The sequence below is a fragment of the Bos indicus genome, chromosome 23 (genome assembly GCF_029378745.1).
Source record: "Bos indicus isolate NIAB-ARS_2022 breed Sahiwal x Tharparkar chromosome 23, NIAB-ARS_B.indTharparkar_mat_pri_1.0, whole genome shotgun sequence".
In the NCBI taxonomy this organism is placed as follows: domain Eukaryota; kingdom Metazoa; phylum Chordata; class Mammalia; order Artiodactyla; family Bovidae; genus Bos; species Bos indicus.
In genome coordinates this window covers 21,428,046-21,454,474 of record NC_091782.1, presented here as the reverse complement: position 1 = coordinate 21,454,474, position 26,429 = coordinate 21,428,046, and the positions used below count along the sequence as shown (strand labels likewise).

Sequence of the window (26,429 nt, the reverse complement as noted above, 5' to 3'; positions counted from 1 at the left end):
TTTTAATTTGTATAGAGAAGTGGAAAAAATATAACGCTAGTAATTTGCTTCCTCCTGCTGCTTAAGAGAGAGATAAAAAATGTCTGACACTTGCAGCCTATATCCTCCATTTGGAGACTCCTGTCCTTCCTGCCTGTTACCCTCTCAAAACCAGCAAGCAGGGTATCCCCATTCACAATCCCAGAAGAAGATGCATTGGTCCAGCTGGAGCTGCGGCTTGTTGAGGACCAATACAGGATGGCAGCAGGAACCACATCTATAAACTGCAGGGATAAGAGAAAGAAAATTGATGCTCCAGAGGGATGAACACTAGACAGGGTGTCCTCCACAGCTACACTGCTTTCCTGTAAGATGCTCAAGCGTTCATTTATTTTAGAAAATTCAACCTATATTTGTATAAGCATTGAGGAGCGTGTAATTAACACAATGTCAGGTGCCTCAAGATATTGATTTAGGCAGAAAAATTAATCAACTTAGAATGTGGGGTAGTCAATTCAAGGGCACCAGATCAGCTACTTAGTGGAGACTCTAAATATTGTCTGTTTCTACTATAGTACTAGTTAATAAGGAAAAAAATCAAGCCACCTATGCATTTTTTTTTTCACCTATGCAATTTTAAACACTCTACTAGCCACATTTTAAAAAAACGGAAAGGAGAAAGGCAAAATTCATGTTAGTAATATGTTTTATTTAATCCCAATATTCAAAATATTATATTTCAACCTGCAATTAATATTATTGATGAGCTATTTTACATTTTTTATTCTGTCTTAAAATTACCATCTGTACTTCACATTTATAGCATATCTCAATTTGAATGCAGCATTTTCATTGGAAATACCTGATCTATATTTAGATATCCTAAAATATACAGTTGATCAAGTAAAGTTATAGTTACAAGTTCCATGATTTTACGCCAGCTCTCATTATTAAGCAGAATAAAATTAATTTAAGGTTTTTAATTTTTCACTGAGCCAATCTTATGGCCAAATTGTTTCTCCTGTGTAGAAGGGATCTTTGCCCTGCTAGATTGTGGGCTTGTACGCCACCTACACACACACACACACACACACACACACACACACACAAATATCTGGAAATTCAAAGCTACATCTCTTCACTTCTTTTCTTGGTCTATATGACAACAAGTAATTTTTTTTTTCATAGATTAACTGACCTGAGAATGTTGGAGATTTCTGAGATTTTGTTGTTGCTTTTTTTTTTCCCATTGAAACAACTAAGGTTCCTTAGCAGAAGTTTTCTTTGCCCCTGAAACTCTGTAATTGCATGTGGAGGCTCAGGAGATGCTGACAGCGTAAATCATTGATGACAAAATGCAAGCAGCTGATATTTGTCTTCTCTTGGTAGCTCTTGGAGACAATAGGTACTGGAATGGACGAACAGCCCATGTATAGAGTGCCCAGGCCAGACTTGAGGATTGAATGACAGATCAGGAGCTACCAGTCAAAGCCATGTGGGTAATTAAGGATCTAGGAGTAAAATCATGCCAGGACAACACATACCTTACAACATCTAGTCCGGCACCATGGAAAGTGTCCCGCCAGATAACACACCTACAGTCCCTGGGAGGCGGGCCTCTCATGCTCCCCTCTCCTTGGTATTGCTGAGCCTGCTGGGGCCTCCAGTTTTCTTACTCTTTTTCTTATTAGTGTTTTTATTCCAGGAAGGAAGAGACAGCTCCATCTCCCTCTTCTTGGCGTCCCAGTCTTCATCTCGCTGATCGAGTTGCAGCCCCATCCGCCTGGCGACCTGGCGATATTCCCGGCACTGGGGTTCAGCCCTAGGAGAGGGAAGCCAGCTCTCAATCCCAACCCCTGCATCAGACAGCATGTCCAGCCTGTGGAGTGGCCTCTCCTCTGCCCTCTGCATGCAGCCTGGGCACCTAGGCCATTCACTCAAGGAGAAATGAGGCCAAGTTCGAGCATTTCCAAGTGTACACTTAGAGAGGTCTCAGACACTAAAGAAACTAGCAATCCTTTGAGGTGGGGAAGACTGGGGTGCCTGGGTCAAATGTTCATAGAATCAAAGACAACCACTTAGCTTGAAGGCCCTGCTCATTTTTTAAATGCTCACATCAATAGAGGTCAAGGAAGACTGCCCTGTTTGTACGTACGCAGGAAGGCTTCTTGAGGGTCGAAAAGGGAGGGGACCCCATCCCATAGTAAATGTGGACATGCACCGACAGGTCTGTATGATGGGATCCATCTTAGAAAAAAGTTGCTCGTGCTTCTTGGGAAGGGTTCATGGACCATCAGGGTGAAAAAAGAAAACAAGATAATTGGCCAAAGGTAAACAAAGACCCAGAAGGACTAGCCTGTGTAAGTGATTTACATCACCTCCATACTGTGCTCTGCCTTGCTCAGAGCACCTCACTGCTCTCTGGGTGTGTATCTCCGCCTAGGGTCTGACTTACTGAGCTCCTCCTCAGTAGAGAGGATACCCATACCGTTTCTCTCTGAGTGTGTATCTCTGCCCTGCTTCTGAGTTAGATAAACTGTTTTCCTGTGTGCTCTCCCATACACTGTGAAAGTGAAAGTCATTCAGTCGTGTCCAACTCTTTGTGACCCCATGGACTATACAATCCATGGAGTTCTCCAGGCCAGAATACTGGAGTGGGTAGCCATTCCCTTCTCCAGGGATCTTCCCAACCCAGGGATCAAATCCAGGTCTCCCGCTTTGCAGGCGGATTCTTTACCAGCTGAGTCACCAGGGAAGCCCCCCATGCACTGTGCTGTGTGTCTCTAATAGTAAACTTCGTACCTTTTTGTGCAGCTTTTGCCTCCTTGAAACATTCTTGTTTTCAAACAGGGGCAAGAGCCCAGGGCCACTTTGCTTCTAGCCTCTAGCCCCTGGTGAGTAGCGGCTAGGGCTCTTGGTTTTTATTCAGGTTACCCAGGTTTAATTCCTGGGCAAGGAACTAAGATTTCGCTTCAGGACAGCTCACTGCTCTCCCTCTGAGATCAGAAGACTGTTTTCCTTCATTTATCTATTTTATTTAAAGACTTTTTTTTTGATGTGGACCAGGCCCATTTTTAAAGTCTTTATTGAATTTGCTATTGTCCATGGGGTCACTAAGAGTGACTCACGACTGAAGCTACTTAGCACACATGCACAGTATTGCTCCTGTTTTAGGTTTTGGTTTTGTGGCTGTGAGGCATGTGGGATCTTAGCTTGAACCGCCTGCAATGGAAGGTGAAGTCTTAACCACTGGATCACCAGAGAAGTCCTATCGTTTATTTTTTAATGGCATATTTCACTGATTATAAAAGCTGTGTCTGTTCATTGTAGAAAATTTTAAAGTACAGAAACATGTAGAGAAGAAAATAAAAATTACAGTCACATATATTGTATGTATAGATAGATTTATGTAAAGCATAGTTAGATGATATTATATAAATGAGAGATATATATGTATATATAAATCATAGAATAGGTTATAGAAAAATAGATGAACTGATCATCAGACATGCACAGGCAATGGGAAGCATACAAAAAATATTGTTTTGTATATGAGGCCAAAGGTTAGCATGTGACTTCTTTAAGGACACTGGTGAAAGCCAGTTCACAGAGATAGTATTTGAGTCAGTATGAGGACAAATGCAGTTTGAGAGGATAGATGATCGTATAGCCAGAGCAAACAGTATTTTAAGTGCAAAGCATGATGAAATGCACCATTCATTCAGTGGATAGAAAACCAGCTTGTCCCTCAGCCCCTGTGCCCTCAATAAGATGGAAGGGACCTCTCCGTATTCAGACCACACAGTGTCCCTCCTCCAGCCTGCTCTTTTGACCTCTGTCACTGTCTATCTTGCGTTAGTGTAATTTATATAAACAAGTTATCTCTTCTCTGAGACAGAGAGCTTCTTATTGCCCAGCACTGTATTTGCTGCATCGTTACATCCTTTTTAGTATTTAGTTCGATGCCATGCATGTGAAAGTGAAAGTGTTAGTCCTCCAGTCGTGTCTGACTCTTTGAAACCCTATGGATCGTAGCTCGCCAGGCTCCTCTATCCATGGGATTCTTCAGGCAAGAATACTGGAACGGGTTGCCATTTCCTTCTCTAGGGGATCTTTCCGACCCAGCGATAGAACCTGCGTCTGCTACACTGCAGGCAGATTTCTAACTGTCTAAACTACCAGGGACCCGCTGCCATGCACATAGTAGGGCTCAAAAATAATTGTTTTCTTAAATTTTACTGAAGTAGAGTTGATTTACAATGTATTAATTTCTCCTGAAAGAAATATTTGTTGAATGAGAGATTTACAACTTAAGAGAAGCTGAATCAAGGATTTCCCTGGTGGCCCAGTGGCTGAGACTAGCCTTCCTGCTTGTGGGGGACATGGATTCCATCCTTGATAGGGGAACCAAATCCTGCCTGCTGTGTGGCCAGAAAAAAAAAATATCGAATTGAATAAAAACAAAAATACAACATATCAACTTAAAATAACTATATGGGGAAACTAACACTTTTAAAAAGAAGTGAAAAACTGAATTGAATGTTGATTGTTCCACTAGGATACCTAGAATATTCTGAAAACCGTCAAATCCTGTCTAAGCTTCTTTTGATATTCTTTTATATTTTTTCCCTTCATCATCCTAGCCCATGCCCTCACCTACTTGCAAAATGAAGCATTAAAAAATTCCTTATGTGATCTCCTTGCCTGTAGGGTAAGTACATTCAGTCCAGGCTGCACAGCATCATTTCCACCTCTTCCCCTATAGGAGTAACTTAGCTAGAGCCTCTGTTTCATCTTGCCAGTCCTCTGATGAGTTCACATCCACTTGCTTGCTCACCCATCCAGCCTTATTCTCCATTCCTCTCCACTGTGAAGGCTCTATTCTGCCAGGGCCACTCATCCCTTCTTTGTCTTTCCACTTCCTCACATCCACACACAACCTACTTGCATTTCCAACTTGGTACCTTCACTCCAAATCAGGAATCTTTCTCCCTCCTCCATTAAGCAAGTTTTAGCTAGCTTTTAGGATCCAGATTAATTTCTCCTTAACCAGAATTCCTTCCCTCTAAGCCCCAGCTGTCACAAGCGAAGTTCCTCATAGGAGATGATAAGTAAAAATGACTTACACGTGATGTGGTTGATTGACCTTTGTTGTATTTGTCTGCTCAGCGCTGCCTGCCCACTTTTCCTGGTAATAGCACACACTCCCCATTATATGGAAGAATCACTCCTCCTCCACTTCAGTTACGCTGCGATCGGGTATCCTAGTCATTCACCCACCGGTTACTACAGAAGGGCTGAGATTATTCAGAGAAATTCAGTAGAGGAGAACCAAGGACAGGCCCCTGAGGAATTCCAGCATCTAAAAGGCATGCAAGAATAGGAACTTAGAAAAATCGTGAGAAGAAATGGCCCTCGAGTAGGAGAACCAGAAGAGAGCAGCAGCAGATAAAACAAGGAAGAGCAACCAAATACCAGATTAAGTGGAGGTAAGATGTGCACTGAAAAGACGCCATTAATCTAGCAGCGAGATCTCCGTGAATGAGAGCTGATTCAGTACGATGGGGGAACAAGTCAGAAGAGTGGGTGAAGAAGTAGAGACAATTGCATAGATGACCTTTCAAGTAGCTTAGAAATGTAGGGAAGAAGAAAGGCATAGCAGACACTGGAAGGACCTCTAACTCTTCATGTGTTTGTTTAATAAAAGCTATCTGAGCATGTTCAGAAGACAAAGAGAAGGGCAGAGGAGGAATAGAGAAAACTTAAAAATACAAAAGATGCAACAAAGAATAAGGAAATGATGATCTTGTAGGAGACATAAAGGTTTGGATAAAGGATCTATATGGAGGGATAACACTTGCTACACAAGGATGGATGGGAAAGCACGAAGGAACAGATATATATAATATATTGGTTTGAGAGGTTTGAAAATGTATGCCCATGACTTTAACATTCTCTATGAAGTGGAAGGCATACATTCTGAAGGACAGGCTGAGATGTGATGGGGACTTGCAATTGTCAACACTGGAGAAGGACAGGAAGCGAAGGCCAGAGTAACTAAAGGTTCAGCTGGAGACAGAAGTCTTAGAACTTCTGGTGGTACTGGTCGATTTATTTGTGGTCTTTTCCCTAGAAGAACAAGAACAGGCATGGAGAAGACAGAGACCAACCCAAGGCTAGGAATTCTGGGTTATATACTACAGAAGGACCAAGGGGTGGGAAGTTAAAAATAGTGGAAAGAGAGTGAAAGAAGCAGTGTATCATGGCACAGCAAACCAAAGGAAAGGGCGTTTTGCTCACCATCCAATCTACAAAGATCAGCCTGCTGCAGGCAATGACGCACAGTGCACTCTGTGCTTCAGACAGAAGAGATTGAGGTGATAAGGTACTTCGTTTAGTACTCTGTGCTTCTGCCAGGAAATGAAAGATGATAACAGGATGCTCTGTGCTTTGGATAAGCAGGTTCTTTAGTTAGATGTGTCTCAGGAAGACTTGTAATGAATCCAAAGATTTTGTATCTTCCCGTACATAGAAAAGCACTATAATCATGACACCTGTTCTTAGTGATGAGCAGTAATCTTTTACCAAGATGTATCCTTGACTGCGACTGAAGTGACTTAGCAGCAGTAGCAGCAGCATCCTTGACTGCATGTATTCCTTTAACCAAAAAAATCATATATAGACTAGCCTTGCCCCCACCTCTTGAGATCAATTTCTCAGAGCTACTGAAAGGCTTTCTCCTGAGCTAAAGTCCTCAGTAAGACCTCAAATAAAACTGAACTCACAGGTCTCATGTTGTGCTTTTTGTCTTTTAGCCCACAGTGTCCAGCTGGCAGACAGAAGGAAGATAGTGAAACCTGCAGGGAGGTGAGAGGATGGAAGGGAAAGAATTTGAATAAGATGAGGTCTAGGACTCAAATACCTACATGAGGATTCAAAAACTGGGAAAATGAAGACAGGGAGTCATGGTCACAGGGTGGTATGTCACAGTCTTAAAGAGTCCAGGAAACAATGCCGCTGATGTTGAGGTCTACGACAGATGGAGATTATTGAATGCAGGCGATGGCTGCAGGGTCAGGGAGAACAGAGAATCTTAAAGTTAGGACTCAGGGTTCTGCCTCTATTTCCCAAATCACCTTAATGATTATTTTGAGTATTTTTAAGGTGGGACACCACTTTTCATCATAAGCAAAGATTTTACTGGTTTAACTTTCGGAAGATAACTGTATTTCTGAGAAGGGCATTTTATTATCACCCTCGTTCCCCAATGAATCTACGGTTAGATTTACTCTTGATTTCATTTTGGTTTTCAAGCAATGTTGTCCTCACTCTGCTGCTTTACTGTCTCAACTATGAATTACTTATTAACCTAACCAGATTATGTTGTTGCTGTTGTTTAGTCGCTAAGTCGTGTCTCACTCTTTGTGACCCCATGGACTGTACCCTGCCAGGCTCTTCTGTCCATGGGATTTCCCAGGCAAGAACACTGGAGTGGCTTGCTATTTCCTTCTCCAGGAGATCTTCCCAGCCCAGGGATCGAACCCACATCTCCTGCATTGCAGGTGGATTCTTGACTACTGAGCCACCAGAGAAGCAGCCAGATTATACATTCTTCAACTTTACCAACATCCCTCTCAGAGCTATAATCTTCATGTACATGAAAGTGAAGTTTCTCAGTCACGTCCAACTTTTCGCAACCCCATGGGCTGTAGTCCGCCAGGCTCCTCTGTCTATGGGGATTCTTCAAACAAGAACACTGGAGTGGGTTGCCATTCCCATCTCCAGGGAACTGAACCTGGGTTTCCTGCATTGCAGGCAGACTCTTTACCCTCTGAGCCACCAGGGAAGCCCAATCATGTACATAATTGATACTTAATTCTATTTGAATATTTGGCTGAGAGAAAAAAATTAATGGGTGCTAGAAAAGTTCTTAACTTTCCTGAGTGTGTAAGTAGGAGAGTCACAGATAAGTAGGCATTTTAAAAAGTATAAGGACCCTTATGGATGACAGCAGCCTAATTCACCTGCTTCATTTTAAATATGAGGAAACTGAGGGCCAGGAAGGAGACATTTTGTCTAAGGTGACACAGCTGGTTTGAAGACTTTTCAAGAATCTGAAGGGGGTCCAAGAATCTTGTACTATCTCCCATTTTCAAATTTGTGTCCCACCTCTCTTATCTCAGATAGTTTATGTATAGTCTAAGATAACAATTATAATTATTATATATTATTAAAATTATTATAATAATCATGTAAAGTTATAATAATTATAATGTTGCATAATTTTAAAACAATAGATTTTTCCATAAAAATATAATTTTTAAATTAATTAACTGCCTGACATGCCTCTCTAATTTTTATTTTCTGTAAGGTAACAATAAATTTTTTAAAAATGGAAGTATAGTTGATTTACAAAGTTGTGTTAATACCTGATATACAGCAAGGTGATTCTGTTTTACATATACATATATGAATATATATATTCTTTTTTCAGATATTTTTCTCATAGGTTATTATAAGATACATTGAATATAGTTTCCTGTGCCATACAATAGGACTTTGTTGTTTATCTAGTTTATATATAGTAATGTCTGCTAATCTCAAACAATAGATTTTGATATTATATTTAATTATAATCTAAATAGTCTAAAACAATATAATTTCCACCCCAAACTAGTCATTTCAATGAAATATTAATAAAAACTCAAACAACGATTGGTTGGATTGTGTCACTTCATTTTCATCAACCTGAGACCACTGAATTGGTAAAGATCTTGGTCACTGGTGTTCCTGTTTCTCTGCCCTTTTTAACTGGGAATACAGTCCGTGGGGTCACAAAGAGGCAGACACGACTAAGCACGGAGCACAGCACCAAAGGAAACTTACTTCTCCAGGAACGTCACACAGGCTTTCTGCCCATAGATCTGCGCGAGCCTCTTTGGTGTGTCTCCAAAGAAGTCAGGGGCGTCGATGGCGGCATGCAAGGCATGGAGGGCTTTGAGCACGTTCAGATGGCCTGACTCAGCTGCGAAATGAGCGGGGGTCCAGCCCACGTCAGTTACCAGGCACGGCCGGGCTCCATGTTCTATCAGGAGCTGTAGCACCTCCATGTGTCCTTAGATGAAGCCAGAAGAAACAGGAGGTTAAGGTGAAAGTGTCTCTGCCAGGCTGACGCCAGAGCTAGCCTAGGTGGCACAGAAGAGGGGGAGACATTTGCCCTGGAGGCCCCTCCAGTTTCTTAGCATCACCCCCTCCTCTGTTCTCCCTCTTCTTACCAGGGACTCAGGGTCCCACCCTAACCCCTTTGCTCCTGCTCCGGGTCTGAGCCCTTGAAGGATTCCCTCTTCTCCTTTCAGGATGCTCCCCTCTCTTGTCCATTCTTACAGATGCCACCCAGGAATTTGCTTTTTCTCCTAAGGTACTCTATCCACTCCCCAACTCCCCATCTGAGCTGGCACCCATAAGTTTCCCTCTGCTTTCAGCAGTACCGGTGCTGATTGCAAAACCAAATATTTTGCAACAACATGGATGGACCTTGAGGGGCATGATCCTAAATGAAATAAGTCAGACAGAGGAAGACAAGTATCATATGATCGCACTATAGGCAGAAGCTAAAAACAAAAAACTGAGCTCATAGGCACAGAGAACAGAGCGCTGGGGTGTGGGTGGGTGTGAGATGGGTGAAGATGGTCAAAAGGTACAAACTTCCGGTTATAAATGTCAATAGGATGTAATATATACCATGGTGACTATCATCAATAATACTCCATTGCATACTTGAAAGTTGTTAAGAGGGTAGATCTTAAAAGTTATCACAAGGAAAAAAATATATATGGTGACAGAAGTTAACCAAACTTATCGTGGTATTGGACAATTTATACAAAAATGGAATCATTATGTTAGACACTAATACTGATATAATAATGTATGTTAATTACATCTCAATAAAAAAATAGTTTAAGTCCCAGTTACGTGAAAACTAGCACAGATTAAGAGCTCATGCTTTCTAGTCATATGGACGTGGGTTTATACCTGAGAATAAATACTGCTTGCTAACCATAACAACCCAGATGAGAAACAAACGGCTGAGGTTTAGTTTCCTTATTTGTATAAAATATCACTTATCTCACTGAGCTCTTGAGAAGTACAAATGAAATCACAGGCAAAAAGTACAGGGCACAGAGACCGGCATTCAGCAAATGTTCCACTGACAGGTGCTGTAGTGTAACTCCCATCACTGTGCTTAAATTTCTGCAAAATTCTCCCAACTGATTTCTTTGGCTTGCTTCCTGGCAGCCCAGTCTCCATACAGGAGTCAAAGCAAAATTTTAAAAAGCAAAGTTGACTATCACACTTTCCAAACATTCTTTAATGGTATTCTATGGCCGAAGGTCTTCACAGGCCCCTTGGCGGGGTTTCTGCCATGATCCTTCTCCAGTTCTATAACCGAGACTAGTTTAGCGTGCCCCCCGGCCACGAACAAGACAAAGTTCCTATCCTATGAGCAGGAACGATGCTCCATTTCTGCTAGAGGTTAAGAGGGCTAGTATTAATTAGGAGTCCCTACGTGCTAGGCAATGCACACTCACTATCTTCCTGAATTTTCACCGCAAAACAGCATTACTGCTCTCATTATACAGATAAATAGACTAAGACTCAGAGATGTTACATAACTTGCCTAAGGTGCTACAGCTGGTTTAAGTGGTGGTGCCAGGACTGAAATGGTTGTCATTCATGTGTCTGATTTCCAAGAAATGTTCTTTCTACTACCCCACAACGACTGCCTACTGGGAACCTCATGAACAGTGGTCTTGACAGGAGAGACCTATATAGGCATTGCCCTCTCACCCTTGATCGCAGCCCAGTGAAGTGGGGTTCGGTCATTCCAGTCCACGTCCTTGTAGTTTGGGTCACAGAGACCTTTCTTCAAAATCTTTTTCACTGAACTGTAGTCCCCTGCAGCCACAGCTTGGTGGAGCTTTGTCATGTCGGACAGTTTGGTCAATTCCATGATCAAGAAAAGCAACTGTGGGAAAAGCATGCCACTTAGGAAATTCTCTACAACACTTGATTTCTAGTGAGTGATTCCATAGGGTTCCCACTGTTTACTTTCTGTTTTACTTCGTACATTTGCATCCAGGGTTACTTCATGTGTGTGCCCTATTGAGGGTGTATTTGGATCTTAGCTACTACGTGGTTAGTGCCTGCCAATGCCCCATCCAAAAACTTTCAATGGTTCCTTTCTACTTATAGGATTATAGGCTAAACTCAAGGGCTGACATTTGCTAATTGGCCTCAAACCACTTCCCAGTACTACTTCCCACTCCTACTCTGAAGTGATAGCAGTGTGACCCTGAGTTAGTTGTGTAACTCTGTACCTCATCTTTCTCATCTAAAGAGTGAATATTATTAGCCAGGGTCTTGTGAGGATACAAGGGCAATTCATGTGAACAGTTTATACTGGATACAGACCAGGTAATTAACTATTGTTAATTCAAGAGATGGTATGTGTGCCGGATTGCTCAGTTGTGTCTGACTCTATGCAGCCCTTTGGACAAGAGCCCACCAGGCTTCTCCATCTCAGGGATTTTTCAGCAAGAATTCTGGAGTGGGTAGCCATTTCCTCCTCCAGGGGATCTTCCTGACCCAGGGATCAAACACGCATCTCCTGTGTCTCCTGCACTGCAGGCAGATTCTTTACCTCTAGCCACCGGGAAGGTAAACAAACAAATAAAATGGCTAAATTGTTTACAACATTAAGAGATAAACCCACAGTTCTCAAATTACAGTCTGTAGACAGGACTCAGGGAACTTTTCTGGAGATCCATGGGGTCAAAATTCTTTTTTATTATAATATTAAAATGTCATTGGTCTTGTTCACTGTGCTGATGTTTGGCCTGATGATTCAAAAGTAATGATGTAGAAAACCGCTGATGCCTTAGCGTGAAGCAAAGCTGTGTCACCAAATTGAACTTAGCAGTCAAGGTTTTCTTCACAGGGTACACACAGAGTGTAAAAAACAAAAAACAAACAAAAAAAACAACTAAGTTTTGGAAAGAAATTAAGGCAGTAAAAATTATTTATATCAGGACTTTCTTGGTAGTCCAGTGGTTAAGAATCTGCCTGCCAATGCAGGGGCAGGGGTTCCCTCCCTGGTCCAGGAAGATGTCACAGGGTAAATAAGCCTGCAAACTGCAACTAGAGAAAAGCCCACGTACTACAATGTGCTGCCACTAAGACCCAACACAGCCAAAAGTAAATAAATTTAAAAAAAAGAATAGATACTTGGGTGTCAGCCCACAGTGGTTCTAAATCTCTGAGCATGCAGGACAAAGATACATCTTTTGCAGGAAGTGCATATACTGAGTAATCAAAGATGACACAGGTTATGTTTTATCTTTTTGGCTTGCATGTTTTAGTAGAAAACCTTGACACTGGAGCATTTGCTCAATGATAAAATGAAATGGCAAACGGAAGTACTAGAGGATTTCCAACTTGCAGGTGTCACAAAAAGTCATATCATTGTGTCTGGGAGCCTCTTTGCCCTTCTCACAAACCTTTAAGCAGGTTTATGCAAAAATCAGCCCCATTTGGTTTGCAACTGATTTCATCCCAAGGATATTCCACAACTTCTCATGGGAAAGTTGCAATTCAAGTGTAAGTTTTCAGTGGAATATAAGCAGAAGATTTTAAAAAATAAATGTACAGAGCCAATAAGCACATGAAAAGATGCTCAATATCATTAGTTACTGCGTGTGTGCATGCTAAGTCACTTCAGTCATGTTCAACTCTTTGCTATCCTATGGAATGTAGCCCACAAGATTCCTCTATCCATGGGATTCTCCAGGCAAGAATACTGGAGTGGCTTGCCATGCCCTCCTCCTGGGGATATTCCAACCCAGGGACTGAACCTGTGTCTCAGGCAAGTCCTGCATTGCAGGTAGATTTTTTACTGCTGAGCTAATGGGGAAGCCCCATTAGTCATTAGGTAAATGCAAATCAAAAGCACAATGAGACACCACTTCACAGCCATTAGGATAACAAATAATTTAAAAGACAAATAATAACAAGTGTGAGGATGTGGAGAAACTGGGATCGTCATACCCTGTGATGGGAATATAAAATGATGCAGTCACTTTGGAAAGCAGTTGGTAATTCTTCATAAGATTAAAATGAAACATGGAGTTCTCATATGACCAGAACTCCACTTCTAGGAGTAAACCTAAAAGAAATGAAACCGTATGACCACACATACACTTGTACACAAATGTTTATAGCAGTATTATTCAATACAGAATACTTCAAAAAGTGGGAAAATATGTCTAACAGATGAAGGCAGAAATAAAATATGGGATACTCATATTTTATTGGAATAGTACTTGACAATTTAAAAATGAGGACTTGATACATGCTATAATTTGCATGAACCTTGAAACCATGCTAAGAGAAAGAAGCCAGTCACAAAAGACCACATGCTGTAAGATTCCATGTGTGTCAAATGTCCAGAGTAGGCAAATCTATAGAGACGGAACGTAGATTATTGGTGACCTAGGACTAGGATGATTTTGGGGTGGAAAGTGAGCTAAGGAGCACAGGATTTCTTTCTGGGGTGATAAAATGCCTTAAAATTAGGTAGTGGAGGGTGATACTTTCACAACTTTAAATATATTAAAACCCACTGAACTGTATACTTGAAAGAGATGAATTTTATGGTGGTGGTGGTGGTGGTTTAATCGCTAAGTCCGACTCTTGAAACCACATGGACTGTAGCTTGTCCGGCTCCTCTGTTCATGGGATTCTCCAGGAAAGAATACTGGAGTGGGTTGCCATTCCCTTCTCCAGGGGATCTTCCCGACCCAGGAAACCTGAGTCTCCTGCATTGCAGGCAGATTTTTATGGTATGTGAATTATATCTCAAAAAAGCTGTTTAAAAATCAATGATACTATTAATTAGTGCCTTTCTTACAAAAAGCCAAAAATGTATTTTAGAAAACAGAAACAATTCACTAAGCTTACCATAACTGGAAATTTAACAAAATTTCCAGCACTAGAATCCTTGTAAATTTGATTGTGTACTTGAATTCCATCTTTCTCATGACAGGTGTCTCAATGTCAAAAAGTTGTCAGTAAATATAAGTTCTAATAAATATGAATGATCTAAAATAATTTCCAGTACTTTGGCCACCAAAAGAGTTTGACAAATTGGAAAAGACTCTGATGCTGGGAGGGATTGGGGGCAGGAAGAAAAGGGGATGACACAGGATGAGCTGGCTGGATGGCATCCCTGACTCGATCGACGTGAGTCTGAGTGAACTCCAGGAGTTGGTGATGGACAGGGAGGCCTGGCATGCTGCGATCAACGGGGTCGCAAAGAGTCAGACACGACTGAACGACTGAACTGAACTGAACTGAACTGAAAATAATTTCAGTAAAGATCTGAAGACAGAAGCAATATAAAAATACTCACTGTCTTGTTTGCAATCTGCAATGCTCAGGCTTGGCAGGAAGTCCTAGCTGCTTGTCTTGTTGTGTTCATACCATGGAAACTGACTCCGCCTGCTTCATTAAAGCCCGCCAATCAAGGTCAGCCTCACTTGGGCCCCTCTATTGTGGGCGGAGACTGTCCCTCTACTGGCACTGATGCTATTCAGCCATTCGTGTCTGCTTCTGTAGTTCAACTGACGTCTTTAACAGGCTGTTTGGAACTCTATTTGATTAGAAACCATGAAAATTAAAAAACAAACAAAAAGATCACCCGTTCTCAAGATACCATGGAGGAGGTAAGCTGTTGGTAGCCAGCTTGGAGTTATGAAAGCAATGTGTGCCCCTCATATTCAGCACACTACTACTGTGCTTTTTTAAAAAATAGTATTTACTTAAATTTAATTATTATTTATTTGGCTGCCCTGGGTCTTAGTTGTGGCATGTGGGATCTAGTTCCTTGACCAAGGATTGAACCCAGGCCCCCTGCATTGTACCACCAGGGAAGTCCTTGCTATTGGTTTGTTTGTTTGTTTAATTGTCTGATAATTGCTTTACAATTTTGTGCTGGTTTCTGCCATACAACAATGTGAATCAGCTGTAAGTATACATATATCCCCTCCCTCTTGAGCCACCCTTATCCCACCCTTCTAGGCTTCACAGAGCACCAAGCTGAGTTCACAGAATTCCCTGTGGTATACAGCTGCTGCTATTGTGTTTTAATTCATCTCTTCCCAGTTCTCCCACCCCAGTTAAGCTCAACATACAGAGTAGGTGCACAGTAACTTCAAGTTTGAGCTGGCCAGTTTGCCACTCTCTTGCATATATACTGCTTACGGGCGACCCCCAGTTCGGAATGCTGTGATTTGATCCTTTTCTACCTCCCTCCAATTTGAAAGAAGATAATAACAAACCTATATAAGTTTTGTTCTTAGTGCTTTAGGGTATATTTACAAGTTTAATCATGTGGAGCAGGTACAATTATGATTCCTACTTTACAGAAGAGCAAACTAAGGCACACAGTAATCAAGTAACTCTCCTAAGGTTATAAACCCAGTCGTTGGACAACTCAGTAGTTTGGCTGCAGTAGCCATGTTCTTATCTATTCTGCCAATGAATATTCAGGACTGATTTCCTTTAGGATTGACTGATTTGATCTCCTTGCTGTCCAAGGGACTCTCCAACACTGCATTTCAAAAGCATCAAAGTCACTTGCCAAGATAAATTAAAGTCACATGCAAAAGCAATTAAGTTTAAGCTTTCCCCACCTGGGAAACAATGCAGTTCCAGTCTCAAATCAATATTGTGAAAGAGACAACACAATGAGGCAGATAGAATGGTGATATGGGAGCTGGGTGTGGCAGGAAGGAAATTAACTCTTTGTTAAACGTCTTTGTGCATCAGACCTTGTTCTAGGAGTTTTATGGATATTATCTCATCAATCCTAATGCCAAGTCTGAAATATAGGTAGTTTCCAAGCAAGGAAACTGAGTCTTAGAGGGCTTAAGCCTACTTAGACCAGGTCTGTCTACTTCCTGTTGGGAGCTGAGTGTGAGAACATTAATCAGACTTAGTACCTAATGGTGTTATTGTCAGAATCTAGATCTCTGGGAAGTTCTGGCGTTCCTTGCACTTAGGCCTGGGAGGGTGAGAGTCAGGCAGGGTTCACTTGTGAATTCTGGATCACACATTCCCTTCCTCCTATAACCAGCTTGTAGGAGCTTTCATGGCTGTCCCTAGTGGTGCAGTGGTTAAATAATCTGCTGCCAATGTAGGAGACTTGGGTTTGATCCCTAGGTTAGGAGGATACCCTGGAGGAGGGGATGGCAACCTACTCCAGGATTCTTGCCTGGGGAATTCCATGGACAGAGGACTGGCAAGCTACAGTCCATGGGATCACAAGAGAGTCAGCACAACTGAGTGATTAAGCACACACATGTATTCTAGGAGCTTGCATGGGGTCGCTTTGTTAGGGAGCAGGAACTTGGTTGACATCTGGGACCATCCCTAGGATCAGGAGGAGAAGGATGTGCTGGGTCTAGGATTCCAGCTTTTCTGCTGATCAGCACAAGCTGGAAATGTGTGCCAATCCGGGGTGAGATTTATGAAAGCTTGTTCTGGGGAGAGAGGATTTGCAGATTGGTCTTTTCTTTAAGGTGCTATTTTGCCATCGGGTGTCCTTCAGAGACCACCTTCAAAGACACAGCTGCAGGTCTGCTCTCAGCCTCTCCTGTTTCTGCACAACTTGAATGTGGGTCTTTGTAGCTTCATCATATGCTGACTTTTGCATGGACTTCTATAAGGGATTTGTATTACTGTCTTGGTACCAGGTACCCCTTCCACTGAGTAGCCCTTGTCCAGACACTTCATCTTCCCTATCACCTCCCGTAGGCCTGCCTCAGGCTCAGTTCCCTCGAGGAAGTCTCTCCCATTTGCTCCTTCAGGCCCAGGGTGTCTAAAGAGGCATTGCATGCTGCCTTGTGGGGTTCCCTAAACCCTGCTCTCACTTTTAGAAACAGTCACTTTATCAAACACTCATCAAATAAACCAGTTTGAGGATAATACATGCTTCTCGTCAGGATCCAGATCAGAAGGACAAGATTCTACAAGCAACAGCAATGCCCCAGCATGGAGGCCAGAATGACTGTGTATAAAGTGAAAGACCTAAATGAAAAGGAGTTTGAGGCCAGATCCTAGAAGGCCGCAAGCGCCAGTCAGGACATCTGGACCTTATTTCTCCCTGTGCACAACAGAAACCATTGACAGTTTCTGAATGGGGAAGTAAGAGGATTACAAGTCCAGCATTTTTAGAGAAGTAATTTTGTCACAAGGTGGTATAATGTCTTCTGGGGTGAGGGCACCCATAGAAGAGGGAGAGAGAGTTAGAAGCCTTTAAAAATGCATATACTTTGAGAAAACGTATTTCTAGGGATTTATCACAAAGAAATCAATAAAAACATATACAAAAATTTAACTTTAAGAATATGCACAGAGTGCTATTTCAAAAATTATGAATTACAAATAACCTAGTTTTCTAATAAAAAGGTATTAAACCCAGCTTTCCGGATTTTCATTATACGGCAAAATAATATACAGCCTTTTTAAATGATACTATATATGTGTATTTATTAGCTTGCTAAAAAGTTAGTGTTATACTGTTGCTGTTTAGTTGCTAAGTCATGTCTGATTCTTTTGTGACCCATGGACTGTAGCCCACCAGGTTCCTCTGTCCATGGGATTTCCCAGGTAAGAGTATTGGAGTGGGTTGTCTTTTCCTCCGTCAGGGGATCTTCCAACCCATGGAACCCACATCTCCTGCATTGAAAGGCAGATTCTTTACCACTGAGCTACCAGGGAAGACCTAGTATTATACTACTAAGTTAAAATAGAATATTACAAAAATGACCAATAACATAGTTTACATATATTATTTGTTTTATGACAAAAAGCTTAAAAGAATATACATTGAATTTAGATTAGTTGAATGAGCACCTATAACTCATGCAAACAAAAGGGACATTTTGTAATTGTCAAGGATAGAGCTTTTAAGGACTTGATTAGGATGGTAGCTGTGGAAATGGGAAGGAGAAATTGATGACACTGTAGGTGCAAAATCAGATAACTTGGCAGCTGGATAAGAGAGTCAAGTGACTATGAATCATAGTGTCACTGAGAGAAACCAGGTATCTTAGACTTAGTACAAAGCCTCCTACATCTTGACTGAGTTTAGTAGGGGTGTTATCAATGACTGGAGCAAGCAAAAATGTCCGGGAAACCGGTTTGGCAAGCCAGATCTTAGAGTCCACTTACTGAATGGATACAAACAAGTCAGTTGTAACATCCATAGTTCCAAGAGTCCATAAATCAATCAAGTCTACAGAAGGTATTAAGAAAGTGAAAGTGAAGTCGCTCAGTTATGTCGGACTCTTTGCGACCCCATGGATGGCAGGCTCCGCAATCCATGGGATTTTCCAGGCAAGAATACTGGAGTGGGCTGCCATTGCCTTCGCCAGGGGATCTTCCCAACCCAGGGATCGAACCCAGGTCTCTGGCATTGCAGGCGGATTCTTTACCAGCTGAGCCACAAAGGAAAATATCGAATATGAGGGTTCCCTCATAACCCCAACCTCATTAGGTAATTATTTAACAATTATTTAACCCCTCAGTTAGAGGGGTTAAAAGTCTGTAAATTGCCCTAGGCCTTAGAGCTAGTAAAGGTAGAACTCGATTGGAGCCCAGGTCTGTCTGACACAGCCCTCTTAATTACTATATTTACCTCTGAAAAGATATCTGAAAGATATGCACCACAATGTTAAATAATTACCTAATGAGGTTGGGGTTATGAGGGAACCCTCATATTCGATATTTTCTCCTTTGTTTTGTTTAGATCTCTATCTAAAAATTCCATATTTCTACATTAACATCAATTCCTTCCTTTTTTCACTGCCTCTGGCTAATTTGCTCTCCCAGGTCCAGGCCCATGTAATTCTCCTCTCCGGCCTAGTTTCTAGTCTGGCAAACTTCCCTGGGGAAAGTTCACCACCAGACAGACTGACTCCATGACTAAGAAGTGGATTCCAGTCACCTCAGGGCTCAGAAAACTTCCAACATCCTTGGGCAGATCTCCTGACCATCCCCCAGATTTTCACTCTCCTCATTTTTTCTTTCACTCACACTGTTGCCATATGTCTTTTCTTTTGTTTTCCATTAACTGTCTTAAAAGTCTACACACATTGTCTTGTATCCTCACCTCTTTACCTTACTGACCCCCTGCCTTCACTGCTGTATTATACTCAAGTTGATTAAGGGGTTAACAAGACCTTCCTAAATGAGAAATCCCACAGCCCTTGCTTTAGTCCGTTCTGTTTAATCAACCATGTCAAACATACTTTTAAAACTCCTTTCTCTCTTGACTTCTGTAAAGCTTCTCTCTCCCATTTTCTATCCTCACTTTGACCAACCTCTCATTTTCATTCACCACCTTCTTTTCTTCCTACCTTCTTCCATGAATGTGATGTTACTGAGAATTTTATCTTCTGCCTCTGCTCTGTTTAAACCCTCCGTGCCAGTTCCGTGCATATTCTCAGTACTTTTATCTCCTAATAAACAACTTCTGTCTGGGTCTCTATACTGAGCTTCAGACCAGTTATAGCTAACCACTCAGAGGTGTGCTGTCTCTCTAGAGGGGACAAAGATCACATTTTGTAGTGTTTGCTAATTCCTATAACATGAGGTTCTCACTGGGATGATTTCAAGCCATCCATGTGAAATCATTGCAGACAGAATTGAAAAATGTGCACTCTCTCCAGCAGGGATAAGTTTTAATTTTAAATTTAAGTAATTTAACTTTTTTTTTCTTCTACATTTTGTTATCTTCTACAGGACTCAAAGATTTCCAAGTTTCCAATTATACACTTTCAGTTTTATTGAATCCCATTGTTCCCTCCAGTTTCATTGCTTTAATCAGGATGGGTTAGTTTCCAGGCCAAGGCACAGCCATCACCCAGGGACTTCCCTCCTTGGCTTATCTGTATCATAGTCTCTTTTCCGTGGACCCTGTGCAGTAAGGATGCCTTTCACTTCCACCCCTTCCAAGGAGAATTAATAACTCACTTCTCAGAAACCCCACAGTCCTGGACGTACTACATAGGGAAGGCTCACTGTGGTGTCATTTCCTTAGCCTCCAGGGCTAGTCATCCTTGAAATGGTACCTAATATACAGTTTGCCCTCAATAACACTATTTGAAAACACTACTGAGTACATTATTACTATCTATTCCAATATCTTGATTGAAGACACAGTCATCAGAGTTAAGAAGCACTGCTATGTTAATGAGAAAGAGAAGTAAGAATGAAGAGGTAAGAAACGGTAAAACAGCTCAAAACAGAATCAATTTATAAACAGAAGTGAATTTTTTTCACCAGATCAAAACAAAAATAAGGGACTTCCCTGGGGGTCTAGCAACCCACTCTAGTATTCTTGCCTGGAGAATCCCAAGGACAAGGATCCTGGAAGGCTATAGTCCATAGGGTCACACAGAGTTGGACACTACTGACTTAGCATGGCACGGCATGGCTAGGGGGTGGTTAAGACTTTGCACTTGCACTGCAGGGGGTGAGGTTCAATCCTGGGTTGGGGAACTAAGGTCTTGCATGCTTCATAGCATGGCCAAAAAATTTTTTTTTTAATTCTTTGAGCTCTTATATTAAAAACAAAAACAAAACCCTTATCAAACCCACCTTATAATCTGTATGTCTATGTTGACTTGTCATCCTTTTGGAATCTGAGGCTTATGCATTCATTTCACTGGACTAGGGTTGCCAGAAAAAGTATAGGAAGCCTAGTTAAATTTGAATTTCAAACGAACAACACATAATTTTGAGTATAAGTAGGTTTCAAATATTGCATGCAGTCGACTTATACTAAAACCTTTTTGTGGTTTGTCTGGAATTCAAATTTAATGGGGTGTTCTGTGTTTCATTTACTGAATCTGGCACCCCTACACTGGAAACCTTCTCAGGATGTTAACCTGCTAAATGCTAGCCACTCTAACATCCTCAGAGAGTGTGATCTGATTACAATGAGAGAGGGCATAGAGTTGGCATTGAACCAAGAAACTATTTCATACTAGCCTTCAAGACCTGCTTTCAAAGCCCACCACCTTTTTAGGTGGGATGATGAATCTTCTGATTTTGTCTTCTAAATCTTTACCCAGTCTTAAGGGCAAAGGGAGGAGGTCCTGAGTGACTTCTTGAGTAGGGTATCATGTTCCCTTTTAGATTAATATTCTGGGACAATTTGTATCATAGGAGGTTATTCCAGGAAGTACAGGAAATTGTCACTAGGCTGAGATAGGTTAATTTAAATTTGCATCTATTGTTAGATTTAAATATCACAACTTCCTTAAAGATAATACTGTTAAATACCTGTGTGACTGCTTCTCCCATGCCAGGTTCCGTCCTAAGTATTTCATGTATATTTCCATTTCATTTTCACAAGACGTCTCTGACTAATGTATTTTGATTAGCCCCACTTTACCGATGAGGAAGAAAGTGAAAGTGAAGTCTCTCCGTCGTGTCCCCCTCTTTGGAACCCATAGACTGTAGCCCACCAAGCTCCTCCGTCCATGGGATTCTCCAGGCAAGAATACTGGAGTGGGTTGCCGTTTCCTTCTCCAACTGATGAGGAAACTGAGAAGCAGAAAGGATAAAGAACATGCTCAAGTTCATGGCCACTAATAAGTGACAGAAAGGAACTATAATCCATGCCTTCTTATCCAGTATGCGTGTTCCACATCAATTTAGTCGTGTCCGACTCTTCCACACTATGGATGGTAGCCTGCCAGGCTCCTCTGTCCATGGGATTTTTCAGACAAGAATACTGGAGTGGGTTGCCGTTTCTTTCTCCAGGGGATCTTCCCAATCCAGGGACCGAACTTATTCAGAGTCCTCCTTAAATAAAAAAATAAAATAAATTTCATCTACAGACCTGTCAACCTTGCCAAAAATAAAAAATACAAAGAATTAACTGCTCATGAATTTCAAATTATTTTCTCTGCGTCTCCCACTGAAGCTTTAAATGAATAGGATTAAATTAGAAAGTGGATTGAGGAGAAAGCATTGGAAAATAAAGGAAGGGATTTCAGTTAAACCCCAAAGAACTGGGATGGCTCCTTTTTACACCGTTTCCCCTAATAAAAGCTCTTACTGATTGCCCTTCACTGTATTTACACGGAGAAATGAAACTAACTCAGGGGCAGGTCTTCCAAGCCGAAGCATCTTCCATATAATTTCTGAGTTGGCGTCCAATGCGGTAATACTACGAGCGGAAAGCGGGATACGCGGGGCACTGCGGATCACAGATGGAAAAAGTAGCCAGGGATTCAGTGAAATAAACAAAGCAGGGAGTTAATGAAACTGGGGAAGGTCTGATCAGAATCGAGGCTGAGAACAGGAAGTGGAGACGCAACACCTGCCCTCTACACGTGTGGGTAGGTCCTCGCGGGGGCGGGTGGGTAGAGGGATAAGTTAATCCGGGGGTCCAGTTTGCGGACTCCAAGCCCTGCGGGTGTGCGGTGTGCGCCGAGCTCGCCCGTCCCAGCGCCCACATCAGTGGGAGGCCGGCGGTCACACAGCTCCTCCCCCTCCCTCCTCCTGCGGCGCCGGGGCAGGCCAGGGTCGGGGCTACCAGACCGCCCGGAGCTGAACGTGCGCAAAACCGGCGCGCAGCCCCCCGCCCCAGCGCCCCGCGGCCAGGGTGACGCGGTGACTGCGGGCGACAGAGCCCGCGGTGCTGGCAGCGAGCAGGCAGCAGGCGGGATCGTAAAGCCTTGTCCCGGTTCTCGCGAGCAGTTCACCGCGGCGTCCGGGTGAGGAGGGACCCCCAGGCGGGCTGGAGCCCCGTGCGGCCGCGGGCTGGGGGTGGGGTGAGGGTGGGCGGCTGGGATGTTGGGGGATGGGAGGATGGGGTGAATGGAAAAATGGGGGTGCTGGGGAGGCTGGTGCACTGGGAAGATAGGGATGGGACGATGTGGGTGCTGGAAGTTGGGGGACTGGGACTCGACCCGCACCCACCCCCAAGCCGGAGTTGGACTCTCGGTCCCCGCCGCCCTCCTAGCAGCTCTGGGATCCTTGCGGGGAGAGTGATGGAATTTGAATTCAGTTCTCCCAGACCTTTTTCCCCTGGGAAGTAACCTCTAAGAATTTGGTACTGAGAGGGAATCCGGCCGGCCGCGGGATCCCGGAGCACTGAAAGCGTTCTTATCCGTGGGTCACCCGCGTGCTCAAAAGAAACACACACACACACACACAGACACACACACACACACACACACACACACACACCTCCCTCTGGGGAGTAGAAGCTTTCTTATCCGTGGGTTACCCGCGTGCTCAAAAGAAAGACACACACACACACACACACACACACACCTCCCTCAGGAGTGTTGCTCCATACCCTGAATGAGGGAGAGGCTTGTTTTGTTTTTAAGTCAACGGAACCAGAAAGCAGGGAATATTCTCTTCCCCTTCACCCTCTGGAGCCTCTCGTAGACCTTTCTATCTCTGAAAACGACAAGGTCAGGCTTTCATTCAGACCTGTGGTTCCCGGGAAGGTTGCGGAGGTGAGAGGAGGGAGGAGGGAGAGGTGCGTGGCCGCCCTTGAAAGACTTGGCTGATCAGGTTCTAGACGGATTTGTGTTAACAGATCAGTCTTGCAAAAATTAGCTTTGACCCCAGTAAGAATGCTGAGCCGGGAGGTTGGTCTCTTTGAGTAGGAGCTGGAAATGCTTCAGAATGTTGATAGTTACGGAAGCCACAGTACGTGGTCTTGGGCTAACACCGAACTCGGGGATCTGGGCTTTAAGTATTGGCCTGGACCGTACGCAGGGGAAGGAGAAGGGGTCGGGGAAGGGAAAGGGGAAGGGATGGCTTTCTGGCCACCAGGAGGCACTGGCAAGCTGCCAGCATTCTCCGATTTCCTCGCAAAGGGCTTTCTGGTGGACCTGCTGAAGCTGGTGAGAGAGCCCCAGACTTGGCCTTTTCTCGCCCTCTCTGCTACTTGTCGCATACCGGCACTGAATGTCACCCCCACCCTCGGCCATTTGTGCAAGAACTCTGTCACGGCTGAGGTGATGATGCTTTTCGTGGAAATGGACCCTTCTTACTCAAGCCATTGAGGGTGAAGGACTAGCAGAGTTGAGGGGGACAGTGATTACTTTGGTTCAGCCACTCCTTTTACGTGGGCTTCCCTGGTGACTCCCTTGGTGAAGAATTAGCGGGCAATGCGGGAGACCTGGATTGGAACCCTGGGTTGGGAAGATCCCCTGGAGAAGGGAAAGGCTATCCACTCCAGTATTCTGGCCTGGAGAATTCCATGGAGTGTATAGTCCATGGGATCTCTAAGAGTTGACTGAGCGACTTTCACTTCACTCCTTTTACAGCTGAGAAATTCTCGCTGAGGTGTGAGTTTGCCCAGCATCTGGAGGAGTTTCCAGCATGCAGAACCCTGGGCAACTGGTTGCTCATTTCTCCTCCACTGTGTATCGTACCTTTTAAACTTCAGTGGTGACGAACACGTGTTCCATCACCCAGCTAGCTTTGTGATCCGATACAGTTTACCACCCTCTTTGAGGCTCTCCGTGTAGAGCATCAAGGAAAGAACTAACTAGGTACCTGGGCAACTGGAGTGAGCCCTGAGAATGCCAGCTGGTGTTAGGGATCTGTATTCCTTACCCTGACATCTTAGAAAATGGATATTTCCTAAAAACAAAGATCATCCTGAGGTTATTTAGGATCATCCTGAGGATCAGCCTGAAATTTTTTTCAAGACCCTTTTGATAACTGAGGTCAGACTTTTTGAGACATTGATAAATTTCCATAAACGTGATGCATTGAAGACAAAGTAATGAGTGAAGAGAAGCTGAAGGGGAACATTTAGCTCTAAAATCATACTGTTCCAGAATTTCTAGTTTTTTGTTTTTGGTTTTTTTTTGCTTTCACTAAGAAAGCAACTCTTTTTCTTATTTAGAAAGGCTAATCATATCCATTTGTCAGTATTTTCAGCAGTAAGGAAACTAGTTTAAAAACATAAAAGTGTAAGTACAGTCAGCAGTAACTGCTATGAAACGGTTGTGAACAGGCAGAAAATGTAGGCTTTCCTTTTACCAGAATCTCCAGAATTTTGAGGAAGCTTTGTAGTTTGAAGGGACAGGCCGTGGGTTCTTACTGCCTTTCTCTATGAAGCCAAGCACCTGTTCAGAGTCCTGTCCTTTGCTCCACATTACTGGAATGACTCATAACACACTAATAGATACAGTCTAACAGTCTAGTATATATAAGCTTGTAGTTTAAAAAAATAAACATAGCAGTTGAGGAGAAAGAAAAACTCTGCTATCTAAATAGGTATCAACTGAGTTATGTGGGCTAGTTGATTCCTCGTACAAACTTCATTCATTCCTTCACTGACCTCAAGAAATCTTTATTGAGCACCAACAACATGTCAGGTGCAGTGAGTATAGCAGTGCTGTCTCTTTACTCATGGAGTTCACTTTCTAGAACCAAGGGATGAGCAAGGTCAGTTTGGAAAGGACTAGATGTTTTAAAGCAAATGGAAAAAAAGATGCTGTAATAGAGTACTGGGGTGTGTGTGTGTGTGTGTGTGTGTGTGTGATGGGCTTCTTGATTGCGTTTTAAAAAAGACTTTCTTGAGAGATGGCTTTAGGATGAGCCTCCAGAAGATGGACAGGCAGTTCTGGTGGAGAGAACCACAGGCAAGCGGGGCTGGAAACTAGCTTGATTTGGTCCAGGCATAGCTGAGGGCAGTGAGTCTGCAGAAGGGAAGGAGGAGGGTGGCAGAGGCATGAGGCTAAATCCAGGCTGGGCAGAGACTGGGAGGCTGAGGTAAGCAGTTTGGACTTTGTTTCAAGTGCAGTGGGTAGCCTTGAGCGGAGGCAAGACTTGGTAGATTTACATTTTTCTTGAGGGTTCCTCTGGGTGCTCTGTGGAGGATGGGTAATAGGAGGAGAAGAGGAGAGGTGATGAAACTGTCTCCAGGTATATTTATTATGGAGATTTACCAGGGTGTGGGAGCAGTCTGTGTTTTGGGGCAGAATGGAAGTCACTTCATGTTTCTGTCTCAAATTTCCCATCTGCATAGTGAGATGACATTGCTATGTCTGGTCCACTCATCTTGCAAAAACGAATAAGCTAATGAATATGTTCTTTAAAGTAAAGCAGTCCTATTTGCAAAGCAGAAATAGAGACACAGACACAGAGAACAGCTGTATGGATACCAAGCAGGTAGGGGGGTGAGTGCGAGGAATTGGGAGATTGGAGTTGACACTATACACTATTGATACTGTATATAAAATAGATAACTAATGAGCACCTACTGTATAGCACAGGGAGCTCTACTCAATCCACTGTGGCGACCTGAATGGTGAGGAAGTCCAAAAGGGAGATGATGGATG

The 26,429-nt window shown here is 43.0% G+C and overlaps 2 protein-coding genes and 2 long non-coding RNA genes across 9 annotated transcripts in view; 2 read left to right on the top strand and 2 right to left on the bottom strand.

Moving 5' to 3' along the window:
• Positions 1 to 667: 667 nt before the first annotated feature.
• Positions 668 to 14,542, bottom strand: ANKRD66 (ankyrin repeat domain 66). 2 transcript variants are annotated; one of them, XM_019986327.2, is made up of 5 exons: positions 14,447 to 14,496; positions 13,084 to 13,201; positions 10,828 to 11,005; positions 8,866 to 9,094; positions 668 to 1,801 (listed from the first exon to the last, which is right to left on the bottom strand). In XM_019986327.2, the coding sequence occupies exons 3-5, from the start codon at positions 10,988 to 10,990 to the stop codon at positions 1,600 to 1,602; spliced, it is 594 nt and encodes a 197-aa protein (XP_019841886.2). In that variant the 5' UTR covers positions 10,991 to 11,005; positions 13,084 to 13,201; positions 14,447 to 14,496; the 3' UTR covers positions 668 to 1,599. The 2 variants fall into 2 exon arrangements, with proteins under 2 accessions (XP_019841886.2, XP_019841887.2); XM_019986328.2 differs by lacking the exon at positions 13,084 to 13,201 and having other exon boundaries at positions 14,447 to 14,542.
• Positions 14,543 to 14,616: 74 nt separating this feature from the next.
• On the top strand, positions 14,617 to 21,988 carry LOC139178958 (uncharacterized). The gene is made up of 2 exons (XR_011563398.1): positions 14,617 to 14,759; positions 21,489 to 21,988. It is a non-coding gene; the product is annotated as an uncharacterized lncRNA (long non-coding RNA).
• On the bottom strand, positions 20,351 to 22,346 carry LOC139178959 (uncharacterized). The gene is made up of 2 exons (XR_011563399.1): positions 22,211 to 22,346; positions 20,351 to 21,912 (listed from the first exon to the last, which is right to left on the bottom strand). It is a non-coding gene; the product is annotated as an uncharacterized lncRNA (long non-coding RNA).
• Positions 22,297 to 26,429, top strand: part of PLA2G7 (phospholipase A2 group VII) — a 38,204-nt gene continuing 34,071 nt past the window's right edge. The window contains exon 1 of one of the 5 annotated variants that reach the window (XM_019986172.2): positions 22,297 to 22,451. The gene's annotated coding sequence lies outside the window, so the exon portion shown is untranslated. Of the gene's footprint in view, positions 22,452 to 22,652; positions 22,830 to 26,429 lie in introns of those variants that run through there. The other 4 variants (XM_070778070.1, XM_019986169.2, XM_019986171.2 and 1 more) reach the window with 4 other exon arrangements.

Coding starts and splice junctions, on each gene's coding strand:
- ANKRD66 (XM_019986328.2), bottom strand. CDS start 10,990: ATGGAATTGACCAAACTGTCCGACATGACAAAGCTCCACCAAGCTGTG. Junction 9,095..10,827: donor TCACTGGGCTGCGATCAAGG/GTGAGAGGGCAA, acceptor GCTTCATCTAAG/GACACATGGAGGTGCTACAG. Junction 1,802..8,865: donor TGTGTGACGTTCCTGGAGAA/GTAAGTTTCCTT, acceptor TCCCTCTCCTAG/GGCTGAACCCCAGTGCCGGG.